At 36.8% G+C, this 17068-nt stretch overlaps 1 protein-coding gene across 3 annotated transcripts in view; it reads left to right on the forward strand.

Moving 5' to 3' along the window:
- The window catches only part of RTN3 (reticulon 3), a 61865-nt gene that overhangs the window by 13802 nt on the left and 30995 nt on the right, over nt 1-17068 (forward strand). The window contains exon 3 of one of the 3 annotated variants that reach the window (XM_026004613.2): nt 9449-11806. The exons of the other annotated variants lie outside the window; for them this stretch is intronic. Within the exon in view, the coding sequence (XP_025860398.1) occupies nt 9449-11806 (2358 nt within the window). The remainder of the gene's footprint in view (nt 1-9448; nt 11807-17068) is intronic. 3 annotated transcript variants of the gene reach the window in all.

Genomic DNA, 17068 nt, shown 5'->3' on the forward strand with positions numbered 1-17068 from the left:
CAGACAGAATTGTGGCTCATAAAACAGCCCACTGCAGGATGCATTTAATATATAGATTGCAGTTACATAACTGGTTTGGGGAGGTAGTAGGTTTGGAAAAACAGTATAAAAGTGTGCTTCCACTGAAATAATATACCAATTTAGCTAGAATGCTTTAGTGTGTGAACTTACCTGGGATTTGTACCAAGATGTAGGCTAGTTCCAAACTGCCTAGGAACACTGAATAAATCAGTTAACTTTTTGGCAAGCAAGACTTGTTTTCCTAGAGATTAAGCTGTAGCTTTCTGGGATTGTTTGTTTGTTTAATCTGCCAGCCAGTGAAGAAGGGAATCAAGTGTGATAGCTATTTGTTTGTGGGGGTAACAGTACCAAGAATCTGCAAGAGAGAGCACTGTGTGCTCTGTTGAGTTGCACTAATAATAAAGTACAGTTTCATTTGTACTCGACCTAAAATGTAGGTCAGTGGAAAACCCTTATTTTTAAAAAAGGTAATTAAAGTCACTAGATAGGTCTGAGAAGCCCTGTACAAACAGATTATTGTCCCAGGTGGAATTCTCTAGATGCAGAGTCTTGTTGCTGGTTTGATAGGAAGACTTTTTGACTTTATAAGAATAAAAACATAGTGGGATAAAGTGAAGGTAGTCTATTTCTTATGAAACATGATAATTTGTTGCTTTTAAATTAGTCATAATATCAGGTCCCCCAGTCCCTTTGTAATGTTGTCATTGTGTGATTTTGTGGGTCAAATCAAGAACTTTTAAATTAAGTGTTTACATTAAAAGATAGGTATTTTGTGAATATTAGAAAATAATTCAGATCTACAAAGTGACTTGACATCTGAAACCCAACCAGATTAATTTGTGGGATTTTTTTTCCATATGAGAAATTTAATAATTTAAGCCAGTAGGTATTACATGTGTTCCACTCTGGTGAAAATAGCATACTGTAGATGGAACAAATCATTACATTTTCTCTATTGTAAATATTTCAGATTTTTTTTAAAGATTTTATTTATTTATTCATGAGAGACACAGAGAGAGGCAGAGACACAGGCAGAGGGAGAAGCAGGCTCCCTTTGGGGAGTCCGATGCACGACTCGATCCCAGGATCACAACCTGATCCAAAGACAGATGTTCAACCACTGAGCCACCCAGGTGCCCCTATTTCAGATCTTTTAAAATACATTCTTCATGGTTATAACTTTTAGCCACTATTTTAATACAGAAAGGGGATCATTGATATCCTAAATAGTGTAACATGCAGGCTAGGTACAACATACCTAACGTATGGAACATTGACAACATAACTGTCATAGCTTAAAAACTTATTTTAATTCCTGTTAGGAAAAATTACACATATATTCAAGTAGAATAGAGGTAAACGAAAAGGATTTTGCTAATTAAAAACTAATGTTTTAAGTAGGCTTCAGTGTCACAGTGTGAGTATGAGAGTTTGTGAAAGAAAATAGATTTGCCATTTTTCCTCTTTGCTTATAAAAAGATACTTTGACCAGTGCAGATTCAAGAAAATGTAATTGTTTAAAGGGTATTATTATAAAGAGGCAGTTAGGGATGTCGGTGGCTCAGCAGTTGAGCACATCTGCCTTCGGCCCAGGTGGTGATCCTGGAGTCCTGGGATTGAGTCCCACATCGGGCTCCCTGCATGGAGCCTGCTTCTGCCTGTGTCTCTGCCTCTCTCTCTCTGTGTCTCTCACGAATGAATAAATAAAATCTTAAGAAAAAAAAAGGGTAGTTAAAAAAGCTGTATCCCTGAAGGTGCTCCAGTCTAGCCTCTGTTATTACTAACATTTTTATCCTGCAAAAAAACACAATGTAAAAGTAACCTAGTTGGTGCTTTACTTCATTAGCAGTTCTAGAGATCAGCCTGTTGTTTGAGGAGACACCTTGGCAAGTGATTTAGTGTATTCTAGAAGAGCCAAGGAAGGCCAGCTTTTAGTATGCCTCATAAAAATAAGGAAGAGGATGTTGGTGTCCTTGTTTCACTGGATTAAGACTCCTGGGGAGAATAGCTGGGACCAGTCTGCCCAGTGTAAGGCTTTTTTAATGACTGCTGCCACCAAGAGGAACCTTGAGTCCATCACTGGCATTAACCCAACTAATCTGTCTCTGGCTTCCATAACGCTTAGCCATTACTTTAGCCTTGAGAGTTATGCCTTACTTATATATATCTAAACCATAATAAGTAATATGTAGCAATTATTAAATAGAATGTTTTCATATTTAAGAATGACCTCTTCAGTCCTGAAATAGTTCTCATTGGCCTTCAGGGAAATGCATGTACAAAAAGCTGCCATTAATTTGGACTGAATAAAGGAAGGGCAATTAAATTTTTCAGAAGAAAATTATGTAATGTTTATTAAATTGTACTACTTTGAAGTAGATAGTTTTTTAATCTAGTAAAGCAAGCTTTTTTACAGCTATTAAATACATTTGTAATGACAATAGAATAATCAATTTCTTCTTGAATAAGTTGTATTCCTCAGTAGGTCCTTTGTAGTCTTATTGATTCCTTTTTTCTTATTAAGCAGAAGTTAATTTCATCCTAATCCCTGAGTGTTTCAAAATAGGGGAATAAATTTTATGGTCTTTCCCTGTAATGTAAAAGAAAGATATTAAGAGGTATAGATGTAGGATGTGACTCATTTTTATTGAGCTTTTACCGTGTTCAATACTTTATGTGAATTGTTTAATCTGCACAGCCGGTTTTATGGAGGAAGGGTACTAGCTGAATTACCAGTTCAGGACACTGGGATTTTATTTTATTTATTTTATTTTTTTATTTCTTTTTGACACTGGGATTTTAAATGGTGCAATAACTTGCTCAAGATCACAGAGTGACTAAGTGACACATGTAGAACTCCAAAGTCCATGCTCATAAACACTGCCTGTGGTAAAGATGATAAAGTATATTAGTCGTATTTTAGGGTTTGCAGATATTTTTAGAGATGTCATTTTGAGGTTAATGTTATAATCATGAGAGTAGAGAAAGAGGCAGAAGTTACTATTTTAAGCATATTGCTGTTAGTGATGTAATTTAGTATCATTGGGGGACTGTGCTCCCTCCATCAGCACAAAATCAAACTCAAATTTGATTTCTACTTCTGAAACCTTTGATAAGGATGGAGGCTGAAAAATACTCTGATTCTTTTTAGAAAACATGGAAGAAAAGTAGGTGAAAATAAGATGGGAAAGAGAGGAACCTGAAGAACTGGAAGCACATTTGCAGTAACCAACATTTGCATTCAATTTGAGTAATGCAGTAGGCATCTGGAATAGGAAGTTAAACACTGAACTTTGGGGCAAGCATTTAAGGGAAAAAATTAGCCAGTTACAGCCTTTTTTTTTAACAAAAGCAAAACATTTTTCTTTGTACAGAAGAGACTTTTTGTTTAGGATCTAGCTTGGCTGCAAAGTGTCCGCTGGCTAACTTCCTATTTTGATGCTGTGGCTGGAAATTGCTGATACTGTTTTGCACGAAAATTTGTCTTTCCTTCCTGTTTTGTGAACATGAGAAAATTCAAGTGTAGGAAAACCTATACCTGAATATTTCGAGCCTCCTTTGTATGAATATGCATAGTATTTCTTCGCTGATGTGTATGGTTTTTCCATGATACAGCTATCCTTTAATTAAAAATACTGAATTTTAATTAAAAGTACTGAATTCTTAGGAGGGGGAAAGTCACCAAAGGGTAACTGTAACAGAATTCTAAGCTATTCACGCTTTTTAGGAAGAACTCTGATAATAGGATATAACATTCGTTATTGTTTACTTGTTTTTGGATTACGTTGTTTTCAGTAATTAAGTTACCAACACCTGAATAAAAATGCTATCTTTTTTGAAAAGGCAGTTTGAGGAATAAGAAAGTAAAGAGAAGCTATTTTGAAGAACAGAGTAAAAGCAATATGTGAAGAGGTTTTTTTTAATTTGAGTGCATTTACTTTATGTGAACACAATATTCACTTGGAAGTTGATTTTTCATCATATCATTGTTAATTCCCCACCTTGTCCTGTGAGATAAAATACTATGGACATAGAAGAGGAAAATTCTACCTGAATTCCCACTATCCAGTCAAATGGAGCTTTTGCCTTACTCCAATCAAAATTTCGAGTTACTGTACTTTAATATTGGTCGGTAGAAGTATTTAAAGCAGGCACAAAAGACCACCCATACCCTACTAACCTTTAAGCTGTGCTTCTGGACAAGGACCGTCCAGGGGCAAGAATAAGAGTGAAAAGCATCAGGCCCGTCTGTGGGATTTCTACAGGACTAGAGTTCTAACGTGTAGTAAAGCTCTAGTTTTTAGATCAGGTTCATTACCTAGGAAAATTTCATGCAGATTGCATCTGTGTCAGGAAGGCAGAGGTAATACATGAAGTACTAGTAGTTCTAAAGTTTGAAAGGGAGTGTAAAAGTTGCCATCCAAGACTGCTTTTGTGCCAGGTTGTTTGTTGATTGTTCAGCTACTGGTATGTTGAACTAAAATACACTTTGACCTTGATGGTGGTAAAATGAAACATTTTTTCAGGAAAAAGTTCTTTTTTTTTTTTCAACACTGGCTTTGAATTTTTTGGGCTGTCTTAAATGTTTTTACCTACAAAGAACCCAGCATGATTTTTGGAATGCCATAGGCATTTGTTTTGTAGTAATTGATTCAGAAGTTGCATCACCCAAATTTTTGAAATAGATAAAAGCTCTTTAAATTACTTTCTTTTATTTGAGAATGGTAGGAGAGAAAGTGTCTAAAATTCTGAAGGAGAATTTGTGTTATATACTCTCCTTATCAAAAAAAAAAAAAACATATGATCTGGAGTCTGAATGTCAGGTTTTTTTCTTTCTCTTTTTTTGAGAATGTGGTGTCTGGGGATATTTATGGAGGATTTACTAAGTGCCTGGTAGTATTATAAGCACTTTTCACGTATTAACTCATTTATTCCTCACGGCAATTCTCAAGTTTGATGTACAAGTATGACCATTTTTTAGATGGGATAAACCAGCTTGCCGAGGCCACATGGTTATTAGTAAGTATGATCACACTTAAAGATGATTTTGCATCTTTTAACATAAATTTTTGGTCTGGGAACAGTCTAGAAATTTACACTACAACTACCAACTTAATTTTCTAGTCTAATTTTGGATAGTACATTTAAGTGAAAACTTCTAAGTACTTTAGGAAGATATGGGTAAGCAAGGAGCTCAGTAGTGGATAAATTTGGGAATGTTCTCATGATTATTATGGGGTTATGAAATTTTTCTCCTCTTACCATATATAATTCCCTTTTTAACAAACCTATAAGGTGTATAACCCTTTTGGTAATAGAGCTATGCCATATTTTTAAGTAATTAGAATTCTTGAAAATGAATATGCACATTAAATCCTGTTACAGTAAATAACTAAATTAGAAAATATTCATAATGAGGGAATTTTTTACTGGTTTTGAGTAATGTTGAAAGTCTCCTTGTAGTGTATGTGAAGTTTTGGATCTTTTGAAAGAGGAAAGAGAATGGACATTTTCTGAGGTGTAAGATGATCTAAAGTTACTCTATCAGGCAGTTTTACAGTGTATAGTTTTTTGTGTTTTTTTGTGTTTTTTTTTTTAGTGTATAGTATTTTAAAAACTAACAGCCTTCAAACTCCCTGGCGTCTTCTGCTGTTTTGCAAACTTGGACAACACCAGTGACTATTAAGAGCCATACTCACTAATTGGAATAGTCTTTGCTTATGGGAGCTCTTCTAAAAAAGGCTTAGTAGATTCTGATCTTGTTCTATTTAATGTTTTCATGCTTTTATAAACTCTTTACTTCCAGCCCAGTTTTTTTCATTGTCTTGGTACAAGTCAGCTCTGTCCAACTTTGTTAGGGTTTCATCTAGCCAAAGAAACTTCTTTTCATTTGCTGAAATTCTAAACATGATAATTAAAATTGAAGCACAGATGAAGATGCTGACATATTTTGCTACATGTGGGAAAGCTGGATTGACAGTGGTGAGAGCTAGCACCTCCTATATCCCACGGTCTCAGGAATTAATGCAATATTGAGATCTGTTGGCCCCTAGGCTAGCCCCCCAGAAAGCACTATATATTGTCTATTGGATTAAGGTAAAACTGTATGGGAAGCTAATTAAAGTTATTTTTCTGTGCATAGTGGTGACATCACATTAAAGAATCTTAATTAAAGAATGTTAGAGGTTTATTTATTAAAGATTTTATTTATTCATTCATGAGAGACACACACAGAGAGAGGCAGAGATACAGGCAGAGGGAGAAGCAGCCTCCCTGCAGCGAGCCCGATGTGAGACTCAATCCTGGGAATCCAGGATCAGGCCCTGGGCGGAAAGCAGGCACCAAACTGCTGAGCCATCCCCACAGATCCCTAGAGGTTTTATTTAATTGCAGGACTTGCTGGTATTAATCTTCTAGCTTTACTTCAGATACTATATACCTAACTTGAAACTTTTGGAGTATTAAGAGTTCAAGGAAATAGGAGAGAAACAAGGCTTGGAAAACTGACAAGTTCGTGCCCTGATAAAGCATGTTAGAACAGTTCGACCATGTTTCTCCCCCCAGTAATGTGCACATTATTTTATTAGCATTCAGGGTAGGTTGCTTTCTTTATCATTTCTTAAGCCCACCACCACCACATCATCATTTTACTTAATCATTTTGCTTATTGTCTGTCTCCTGCTCTGTGCTGTAAGCACCACAAATGCAGGGATTTTTTTGTTCACTGCTTTTAATCTAGTTTCTAAGATAGTGTCTGGCACATGATAGGCATTCGATATTTGTGGCATTATTACTTTTTTTGTGGCATTATTACTAATTCATTTTGTCCCCTTTTGTCTATAGGATGATTGATCTGAGTCATCTGATATCTCAGTCTCTATAAAATACATAAGCTGAGCATTCCCTGTAGGGTGGAGTCTGTTTTGATCATGTCAGAGTTCCATTCGTGTTTGAAAGGAGGGGTTCCCATACAGTTTTACCTTAATCCATATTTAATCCATTGAATGTTTCCTGGTAGAAACAGTAACCAGTAAGTTCAGTAATAGTTCATAGCTCAGATTATGGAATATTTCCGATTTAAATGTATCCTGTAGGGATCCCTGGGTGGCGCAGCGGTTTGGCGCCTGCCTTTGGCCCAGGGCGCGATCCTGGAGACCCGGGATCGAATCCCACATCGGGCTCCCAGTGCATGGAGCCTGCTTCTCCCTCTGCCTGTGTCTCTGCCTCTCTCTCTCTCTCTGTGACTATCATAAATAAATAAAAATAAAAAAAAAATTAAATGTATCCTGTAAATGAACTACTGAAAATGTAGTTGTTTTTTTTTTTTCCCCCTAAGATTTTGTTTATTCATGAGAGACACAGAGGTAGAGGCAGAGACACACAGGCAGAGGGAGAAGCAGGCTCAATGCAGGAAGCCTGATGTGGGATTCCATTCCGGGACTCTGGGATCATGCTCTGAGTCAAAGTCGGATGCTTAACCGCTGAGCCACCCAGGCGTCCCAGTTTTGAACCTTTTAATCTATAATGCTGAGCTTCATTTACATTGTCTCCTTAATCTGGTGTTGAGTGCTATATAGTGATACTGTATTATACTATATAATGATAAATGCAAGTCATTTTTACTACATTAGAAGTAAATGTGAATTACAGCTTCAAATATTTTCTGTCCCCCTAGTACAGTACAGTTTGTACCACCAGACTGTTACTGTTTTTCCTCAATTTATAAAGACTTTTTCCCCAATGCCCAGATTACAGTTAAACTATCCTAAAGGTCAGGTCCTATTACATGAAATTTCAGTGATATGTTGAAATAGAGGAACTTTAGCTGGCATTTGGAAACATTTTGTAATAGTGGAATTTTATTTGTTGCAGTAGGATATTTAATTTTTATTTCTTTTAAGCTTTCTAAAATGATTTTTTTTAATTTTTATTTATTTATGATAGTCACAGAGAGAGAGAGAGAGAGAGAGAGAGAGAGGCAGAGACACAGGCAGAGGGAGAAGCAGGCTCCATGCACCGGGAGCCCGATGTGGGATTCGATCCCGGGTCTCCAGGATCGCGCCCTGGGCCAAAGGCAGGCGCTAAACCGCTGCACCACCCAGGGATCCCTCTAAAATGATTTTGAATAAAGTCACAATTTTGCTTCTATTCAACTTTTTTTTTTTTTTTTGAGATTTTATTTATTTATTAATGAGAGAGGCAGAGACACAGGCAGAGGGAGAAGCAGGCTTTATGCAGGAATCCTGATGCAGGACTCAATCCCAGGACTCCAGAATCATGCCTTGGGCCGAAGACAGGCACTAAACTCCTGAGCCACCTAGGGATCCCCCATATTATTCAACTTCTCACATGAAAAAGAATATAAGCTGAATAGAAGTAATCCCAAAGGTTTTTCTCTTTCACAAATTCACAGTTACTCATTCACGCTCAAGGCAGTGCTGTCCTGAGCCTGCTTAGGTCTCATCTACCAAACTGAATCTTTGATTCATTCATTTGGAACTATTTATTTAAGACCTACCTTGTTCTAACTCCAGAGATAACAGCACTTATCCTTTGGAAGGTTGTTTTGATCTTTTCTTCAGTAAAAACTTCCTAGATTGGAAAGATGGGAAACAATGTGATAAATCGCTGACTGCTGTGGTATTAATGATTAATAACATTTAATTAATGTATTACTTTTAGAATAATATTTTCTGTTTTAAAAGGATTTCTGGAGTTAACTCTTCTTAACCAAAGAACAAACAAAACCCCACCAGTTTACACAGTTCAGTGTTGATTAAACTGGCAAGTTGGTGCAAGAGATTCTGGAGCAAGCCAACTATTTCATACTCCAGTTTAAAATGAGGCCATCTGTACCTGAGACCAATCTTCCCTGTGTATAGAATAAAATAATTCTAGTCTGATTTTTAGGCTCGGGGGGATCCACTATATCTCCTGAGAATCAGAACTGTAATCACTTTTTTTCCCTTTTCAAGTTGTCAAACTATAACTGGATTTGTAGAAGCTTTGTGTACCAAGTTATACAGCCTATAGCTGAGAATATATCAATACTTCATAATACTGAGTGGTTTTGTATGGATTACATTGGATAGCTCTACCAAAAATACAGAGGGAAAGAAACTTCCCTAGATTTTGTTTTACCTTTACAATGGAAAAAGTAGACTGAAAAATATTTGTCCTGAAAAATTTTTGTCATCTGCAGTTTGTAGCATGATACAGCTTTTCTGTTCATTCTTGGCACTTTTATGCATGTTTTATAGGATAACTGTTGATCGTTGTTTTGTTGTGTGTTTGTGTGTGTGTGTGTGTACATCCTATGTGTATATATATGTAACTTGGAAAATGAAAAGCATGCTGCTTGGCCTGACTAGCTAATGTGTGATTGTACCTGGTAAACAAACTTTTTTCTTTCAAATTCTGACTATAGAGGGATTGAGCTCTCTTTGCTCTGATGAGCCACCTTCAGAAACTATGACTTCCTCCCTTTTTTCGTCTTCTGAAATGCTTAACACTGACCTTACAGTACTGCATGGAGAAAAAAGCAAAGTGTTAGGCAGCCAGCCTATTTTAGCCAATGAAGGAAAAGAATATTTGGCTCTCCTAGATGTGAAAAAGATGGAAAAGCCTCAAGGAACCAGTAAAGACATAGCATACTCCCAAGTTTCTATTGCAGAAGTTCAGTGTAACCACCCTTCTGTTCCAGCCAGTATCCCAGATCATCCTGCTTTTTTCTCAAAGGAAGTTGGTCTAATGAAACAGCAAATAAATAAAGATCAAGAGTCCAGGAACCCAAATGAGGTACCAAGTACAGATGATAAAATTGGCTTGGATGCTGATGACAAGTTTACTTTGCTAACAGCCCAGAAACCACTAACCCAGCAGCCCAAGGCGGAAGGCATTTGTACATATTCCTTATCCCCATCTGAAGGTTCAGGAGGTGGTATTGTTGAAAAGGATTCCCCTGAGTCACCATTTGAAGTAATTATTGACAAAGAAGCATTTGACAAAGAATTTAAAGATGCATATAAGGAGAGCACAAATGATTTTGGTAGCTGGGCAATGCATATTGATAGAGAATCACCTGCAGACCTTTTAGAGTCTAATGACAAAGTATTTCCACTGAGAAGTAAAGAGGCAGGGCGTTACCCAGCCTGTGTGTTACTCACTAGACAGTTTTCATACACAACTGCAGCATTGGAAGAAGTGTCTAGGTGTGTGAATGATATGCATAACTTTACTAATGAAATATTGACTTGGGATTTGGTTCCCCAAGTGAAAGAAGAGAGCAATAAGTCTAACTACATCACAAAAACTGCAGGACTTGATATGAGTGAATATAATTCAGAAATCCCAGTTGTAAATCTTAAAACGAACACTCACCAGAAAATTCCTGTATGTTCTATTAATGGGAGCACTCCCGTCATAAAATCAGCAGGTGTTTGGGCACAAGCATCTCTCCCACAAGAAAATGCTATCATTGAAATACCTATGCCAGACTATCTCGATTCCACAAAGGAAATCAGTATCAAAGGTGTGGGAGGCAATGTGCAGAAACAAGACAACACACTTGCAGAGTTACCTGGATCTCCATGTGAGAAAGGTGTCTCTTTGGGTTCTGGAGTGGCCGCTGTGAAAGTGGTCTTACCTGATGGCAGCCTGAAAGGTGAGATGAACTGGCAGAGCTCTGTATTAGGAGAAGCCACAGAGGCTGATAGTTCTGGTGAGTCTGATGACACAGTAATAGAGGACATCACAGCCAATATTTCATTTGAAAGGAACAAAATTCAAGCTGAAAAATCTGTTTCCATTCCAAGTGCTATTGTAAAAAGAGATGAAAGAGAAATTGAAGAGATTTTCATTTGCAATAGGGAAAATCAAACATCTGAAGACTATGAAGGGCCAGTCAAAAAAGGCTCTGAGGCAGCACAAGTTCAGCCTGATATTCTTGAAAGGAGTCCAACTGGTGAGGCCACATATTCACAAGCACCTGACATGAATGTCATGTCAGAAGATGTGGAACAGTCAGGTAGTATGAGTGAAGTTGCTTCTGAAAAGCCTGTTGCAGCTGAAAACCCCAAACTTCCTTCAGGTCTGTCTTCAAGTGTTCTTAAGGAGACAGAATTCTCACCAAATGCGACAACCTCTGCCTGTTTGGAGTCATTACATGAAAAAAGTGTTAAAGATGCAGATGATTCTTCCCCAGAGGACCTGATAGCAGCCTTTACAGAAACCAGGGAGAAAGGAATTGTAGAAAAAGGTGCAGGAAATGCTTTTCAGGCAACATCAGAGACTACAGACTTTAAAACAACTCTTGCTGTGGAAGTCTTGCATGAAAATGAGTCAGGTGGTTCTGAAATTAAAGACATAAATAGCAAACACACTGAACAAAGCAAAGAAACCAATGGAATTGCTGTTCTGGATGTTTTCCCTGCCCAGGGTACTCCAACAGCATCTCTTGACTTAGAACAGGAACAGCTCACAATCAAAGCTCTTAAGGAACTGAGTGAAAGAAAGGTTGAGAAGTCAGCTTCTGTACAGGATAATGTAGAATCTCCTCCTGAAGAAATACTCAAGCAGGCTTTCACATGTGATCCAGAATCATCTTGGCTTCAGAGATCATATGATGTCCTAGAACACACAGAAGTTAATATTGAATCTGATCTTGAGATTCCCAAGAAGCCCGCAATTAGAGAAACTACTACTAGGGTAGATATTATTTCGCAGCTTAGTAAGACTGAAGTGATAAACAAGCAAGTTCTAGCAAGACTTCTCACAGACTTCTCAGGTAATCATTTACATTAGCAATACTGCATGTGATTAATTCTGCTTGATTGATTACTTATTAGAGTCATTTTTCTAAGTCTTTGACTTTATATCACCAAAATTATGGCTAGAACAAAAACACTGCATAATGGGGAAGGGTAGAATTTTTTTTTTCATGGTTGCCTGATTTGGTTTTCTTATACAAATATTTCCCAAAGTGGTAGACTACTTGTTAAAATCAATATTCTCCTTAAAACATTTTTTTGCTCCAGCTTTTTTTTCCAAGGTTCTCCTTTCTTTACAGGTTGGTCTTAGAGCAATTGCTATGTTGCTACATTAAGAATATCATTAGGCATTTATTCATTTACAAACTTATTTTTGGGGCACCTGCATGGCTCAGTTGGTTAAGCAGCTGCCTTTGGCTCAGGTCATGATCCCAGGTTTCTGGATTAAGCCCCACAGGGTTCTGGATTGAGCAGGGAGCCTGCTTCTCCCTTTCTCTCACAAATAAATAAATAAAATCTTAAAAAAAAAAAAACATAACAAAGCTTATTTTTGGATCTCCATAATAGGAGCATTGCTGGCAGTTAGGTTTTTTGCTGTGGGCCTTGTGAAATCTATTTAGCAATCAAAGATAAAGGAATTCCTGCTGGGAATGACAGCATATGAAACTTTTAATTAATGTGATCTTATACTAGAGAGATTTTATGCTCTGAAAGTAGGTAACCAGTATTGTAGTACTGTTTTGTGAGTATTGCTTCAGAGAACTCAATCATTCTTCTACTTTGGACCTTATTTAATACTCTTTGGACCAAAATTTATTATGTGATACTAATTGTCTTCTATTTATGCAAATGATTACCTTTCTTGCAATCAGCCTTCAATTAAGTTACTTCAAATGCTGTCTGTTCTGAGATCTTGGAAGGTATAAGAAGAAAGGGTATTTAAAGCCTTCCAAAAGGAAACCCCGTTTACTATATGGTCACTCTTAGTTACTATGCAGAGATCTGTGGTTTTCCAAACTTATGTGACAGTAGATTCCTTTTTCAAATGTCATATACAGAGTTACAATATTTAAAATAAAAATAAGACTTTCTTGTTGGGATAAACTTATGTGATTATATCACTTCTTTTTTTTTTTTTTTTTTTGGTAAGCATTTTATTATGTACAGAATGATGGGGAGGTCCAGCTCTTAGCAGCCACTTTCCTGTCCTGGTGGCAGCCAGAACACTGGTCAGCTCCTCTTGCTGGGGTGCCTCTCAAAAGGAGTGAAACCACACACCTCTCAGATCTTGTCCTGCAATAGTTTGATGTGCTTGGTTAGGTGCCCATGCCAGCAGCAGTGCCTTGGCTTGCTCATGTTCTTGGTCTCCTTGTGACCCTTGTTGAGGTCCTCCACCATGGGTTCTGCAGAACCAAGGCTGCTTGCTCTCCAGCTGTGGCAGAAAGGCACCATTTACTTTTATTTCCTTACTGAAGACCACAGACAGACTACTTGGCCCTTCTAAATTTTAATCTTTAAAATAGAGATAATTGTGCTTACCTTATAATAATATTGTGGGGATTAAATGTGGACATGCAGGTAATGCAGTGCTTAGCACATAATATTCATTTAGCACAAAGTACAGGACCTGGCATGTAGTAGGTACTGGATAATTATTTGTAATTGTTAAGTGAATGAATTGTTCAGTATCAGTGAAAACATCGAGACTGTTTTATAAACTTTTTGAAGTGGCAGTTAAAGATAGCTGTTATACTCTAGTAATTGAATGTTGAATGTTGCTGAACTTGGATTAAGGAGTGCTAAATTTTTGTTGTTGCTTTTATAGCATCTAGAAGGCTTTGGATAATTAAGTATGTCACCTTTTCGGTCCTCAGTTTCCTTATATGTAAAGTGAGGATGTTGAAGGAGATGATCTTCAATATAATTTTAATAATATGATTCTCTGATATATTCTAGGTTTCTTTATGAGTTGTCATAATTCTTACAGGTTGTTCTTTTGAGTGGTAAGCATATGGGAATGAAGCTACAAGAATTTCAGTGTCTAATTTTGGCAAATTCCTGCTTTAGTGTGACCTTAGATAACTCACCTAACTGGTATGGCATGTTCCTTTGTTAATATGGTAATAATTATTTTGCCCTGCTTCATAGTGTTGTAGTAAACAAAGTACTGTGTAAATACTAATCATTAGTAATTCCTCACTGAGTTATTTAATATATTGTGAGAGGTGAAAAGGACTATGGAAGTTTAGGATACTTGTCACTGGCCACATTCTATGATTAGTAGACATTTTTAGATGCTATAAAGACCAATATAGGGGCACCTGGGTGGCTTAGTGGTTAAGCCTTTGCCTTTGGCTCAGGTCATGGTCCCAGAGTCCTGGGATTGAGTCCACATTGGGCTTCCCATGGGGGAGCCTGCTTCTCCTTCTGCCTGTGTGTCTCTGCCTCTGTGTGTCTTTCATGAATAATTAAATAAAATCTTAAAAAAAAAAACAACAGTATAATTAGACCAAGAAGCTAAAAGGTCTTCTTTGCAGGCTTCAAAATAGAAAACTTTTTAAAATTGTCTTACTTTATGAATAAATCTTCTAAAATATGACTACTTCAGCAAAATACATCAGTCTCTAGTTCTAAGTAGTATATCCTAATAGTCTTCCCTTTAAAGTAAAGCCAGTTCTGTAATTATGTCCTGCCTGAAATTGTTGGGGAAAATAGGCAAAAGAAACAATGGAAAATATTAATGGTATTTTACATTTCTTTTGCTATTTTATGGTACATTGTGTACAAATTACTAATGAAGTGTAAGTTTCATTTCCTTTATGAGGATATTATAGTTCAGTAATAATGGGTATGACCTATAGTATAACTAATCATTTAGGGAAAATTTAGATCCCTGCTGATATACCTAATTGGGTGAGTACAGGTTTTTGGATTTTTGTATCTAGATTGTTAAGAAGGCAAGGAAATAGGCATATATATGTGTATTTAGAGAGAGTTCTAGAAGAGAGAGAGAATCGTAGGCCGGCTCCATGCCCAGCGCAGAGCCTGTTGCAGGGCTCAGTTTCATGACCCTGAGATGACAACAGAGCCAAAATCAAGAGTCAGATACTTAACTGAGCCACCCAGGCACCCCTACAAAGGTGTTTTTTTGTAACAGTGTTTAAAATATTGGCATATGTCTCAGTGTCTTATGACCTTTCTGTGCAGTTGAATATTCAGCCATTGGAGTTGTTACAGGTTTGTGGGTTTTTTTAAGAAACGGAAAAATACAGAAAAGTACAAAAAGACATACTCATATTTTTACATGTAGAATTAACTTCTACGAATTAGCATTAATGGCCATATTTGCTTCTAAAGAACCCTTTGATTACCACCTGACCCACTTACTCCCTTCTTCTCTTACCCAGAGGTAACCACCATTGTGGACCTTATAAATCTTTCCAGCTTGTTTTTTGTTGTTGTTGTTGTTGTTATTGTTGTTTTGTTTTCCAGCTTGTTTTAAATGTATGCGTATGGAGTATTGTTTTGTGTTTTCAAGTCTTTATGAATATTACCATCTTTGTTATGTAAATTGTTTCATTTGACATTAGGATTTTTTAACTCTTTCCATTTGAATACATAAAATTTGAAATGAATAATGTATTCATTTTAACAGCTATACTACAATCCATTTTATCTTTGTTATTTCCCTTTTGATTAGGATGTGGGTTATTTTCCATTTTTACTCTTACAGTGCTGAAGTTAACATCTTTGTACTTGTCTGGTTTTACACATATACAGATATTTCTCTAGGGTCAGAGTGCCACTGCTTATCAGTTTAACTTTTTGGTTTGCGCATTATTTTTCTAGTTATTGTCAATTTGCCATCAAAGTTGGAGTCCTGTTGTTATGTGAAAATGTTTACAATTTTTTTTAATTTACATAATCTCTACACCCAATGTGGGGCTTGAATTTAAGATCCCAGGATCAAGAGTCACACACTGTACTGACTCAGCCAGCTAGGCACCCCCAAGTGTTCATAATTTATTAATAAATAATGTATTCTTGAACACCTGGCAGAGTTTTTGTTATATAGTGCATGATTACAGTAGAAAAACCAAGTTAGAAAAGAAAGTATTCAGAGTAATTATTAAAAGTAAATCTAGGGGGCCTGGGTGGCTCAGTTGGTTGAGTGTCTGACTCTGGGTTTTGGCTTAGATCATGATCCTCAGAGTCATGAAATTGAACCCCACATTGAGCTCCATGCTAAGCACAGAGTCCGCTTAAGATCCTCTCTCTTTCTGCCCCTTCCCCTACTCATACACACATGTTCCCTCTCTTTAAAAAAAGAAAAGGCAATCCATATTTGGGCGCCTCACTGGCTTAGAACATGTGACTTTTGATCATCAGGTCATGAGTTTGAGCCCCATGTTGATGTAGAATTACTTAAAACTTAAAAACATTTTATTTTAGATATATCTATATACCCACACACCGTGAAGCTGAAGTAAATCTTTAAAAAATAACATCACACTGGTTTTTCTTGCAGTATGATCAAGTAGGCTTTATTGGAACTGACCTTTCTGCATATAACTATATATTCTGGACAAAATTGTAAAAAACAAAAAAAGACCTGAAGGCACTGGAAAATGAACAAAAGCAGGCAGATATTCTGAAAATGAGCTGATGCTTTTAAGAAGAGACAGCATGGAATATGCATTTTAACTGCTTTTAGCCAGATGACAGGCTGAAGTTGGCACCTGACAAGTTGGCTAAAAATTGTAAGGAAGTACAAGAGGACAGAATTTGGGTCAGCCACAGCCATTCAACTACTGGAAAGGGTTGGAGGAATCCTGGAAAAGAGAGATCCAGAGAGTGAGAGCCTAAAATTCTGTGTACATTCTATATATGTCTCTTTTTAATCTTTGAACTACACACGTGCATGGAAGACTACGCGCAGCTCAGCTAAAGAGAAAAGAAGTGAACTAAGATTTGAGATGTTACCCAAGAGGCAAGAGTTTGCATTTGGGTCCAGCCAAATTTAACTGCATACTGAAACAAATGATAATACCTCCAGAGGAATATAACAGAGTCCAGAGACTGTACAATATTCACAGTGTCTAAGATACAATATGAAACCATACATTTTAAAAACCAGGAAGATATGAACCAGACTGAAGAAAAAAGACAACCAACAGAAACTAACTTCATTTGTTAGAATTGGGAAGCGGGTTTTAAGGCAGCTATTATAATGAAATAAAGGGAAATGCACTCGCATTGAATGAAAAGAAAGGAAATCT

Source organism: Vulpes vulpes, chromosome 5 (assembly GCF_048418805.1).
Source record: "Vulpes vulpes isolate BD-2025 chromosome 5, VulVul3, whole genome shotgun sequence".
NCBI lineage: Eukaryota > Metazoa > Chordata > Mammalia > Carnivora > Canidae > Vulpes > Vulpes vulpes.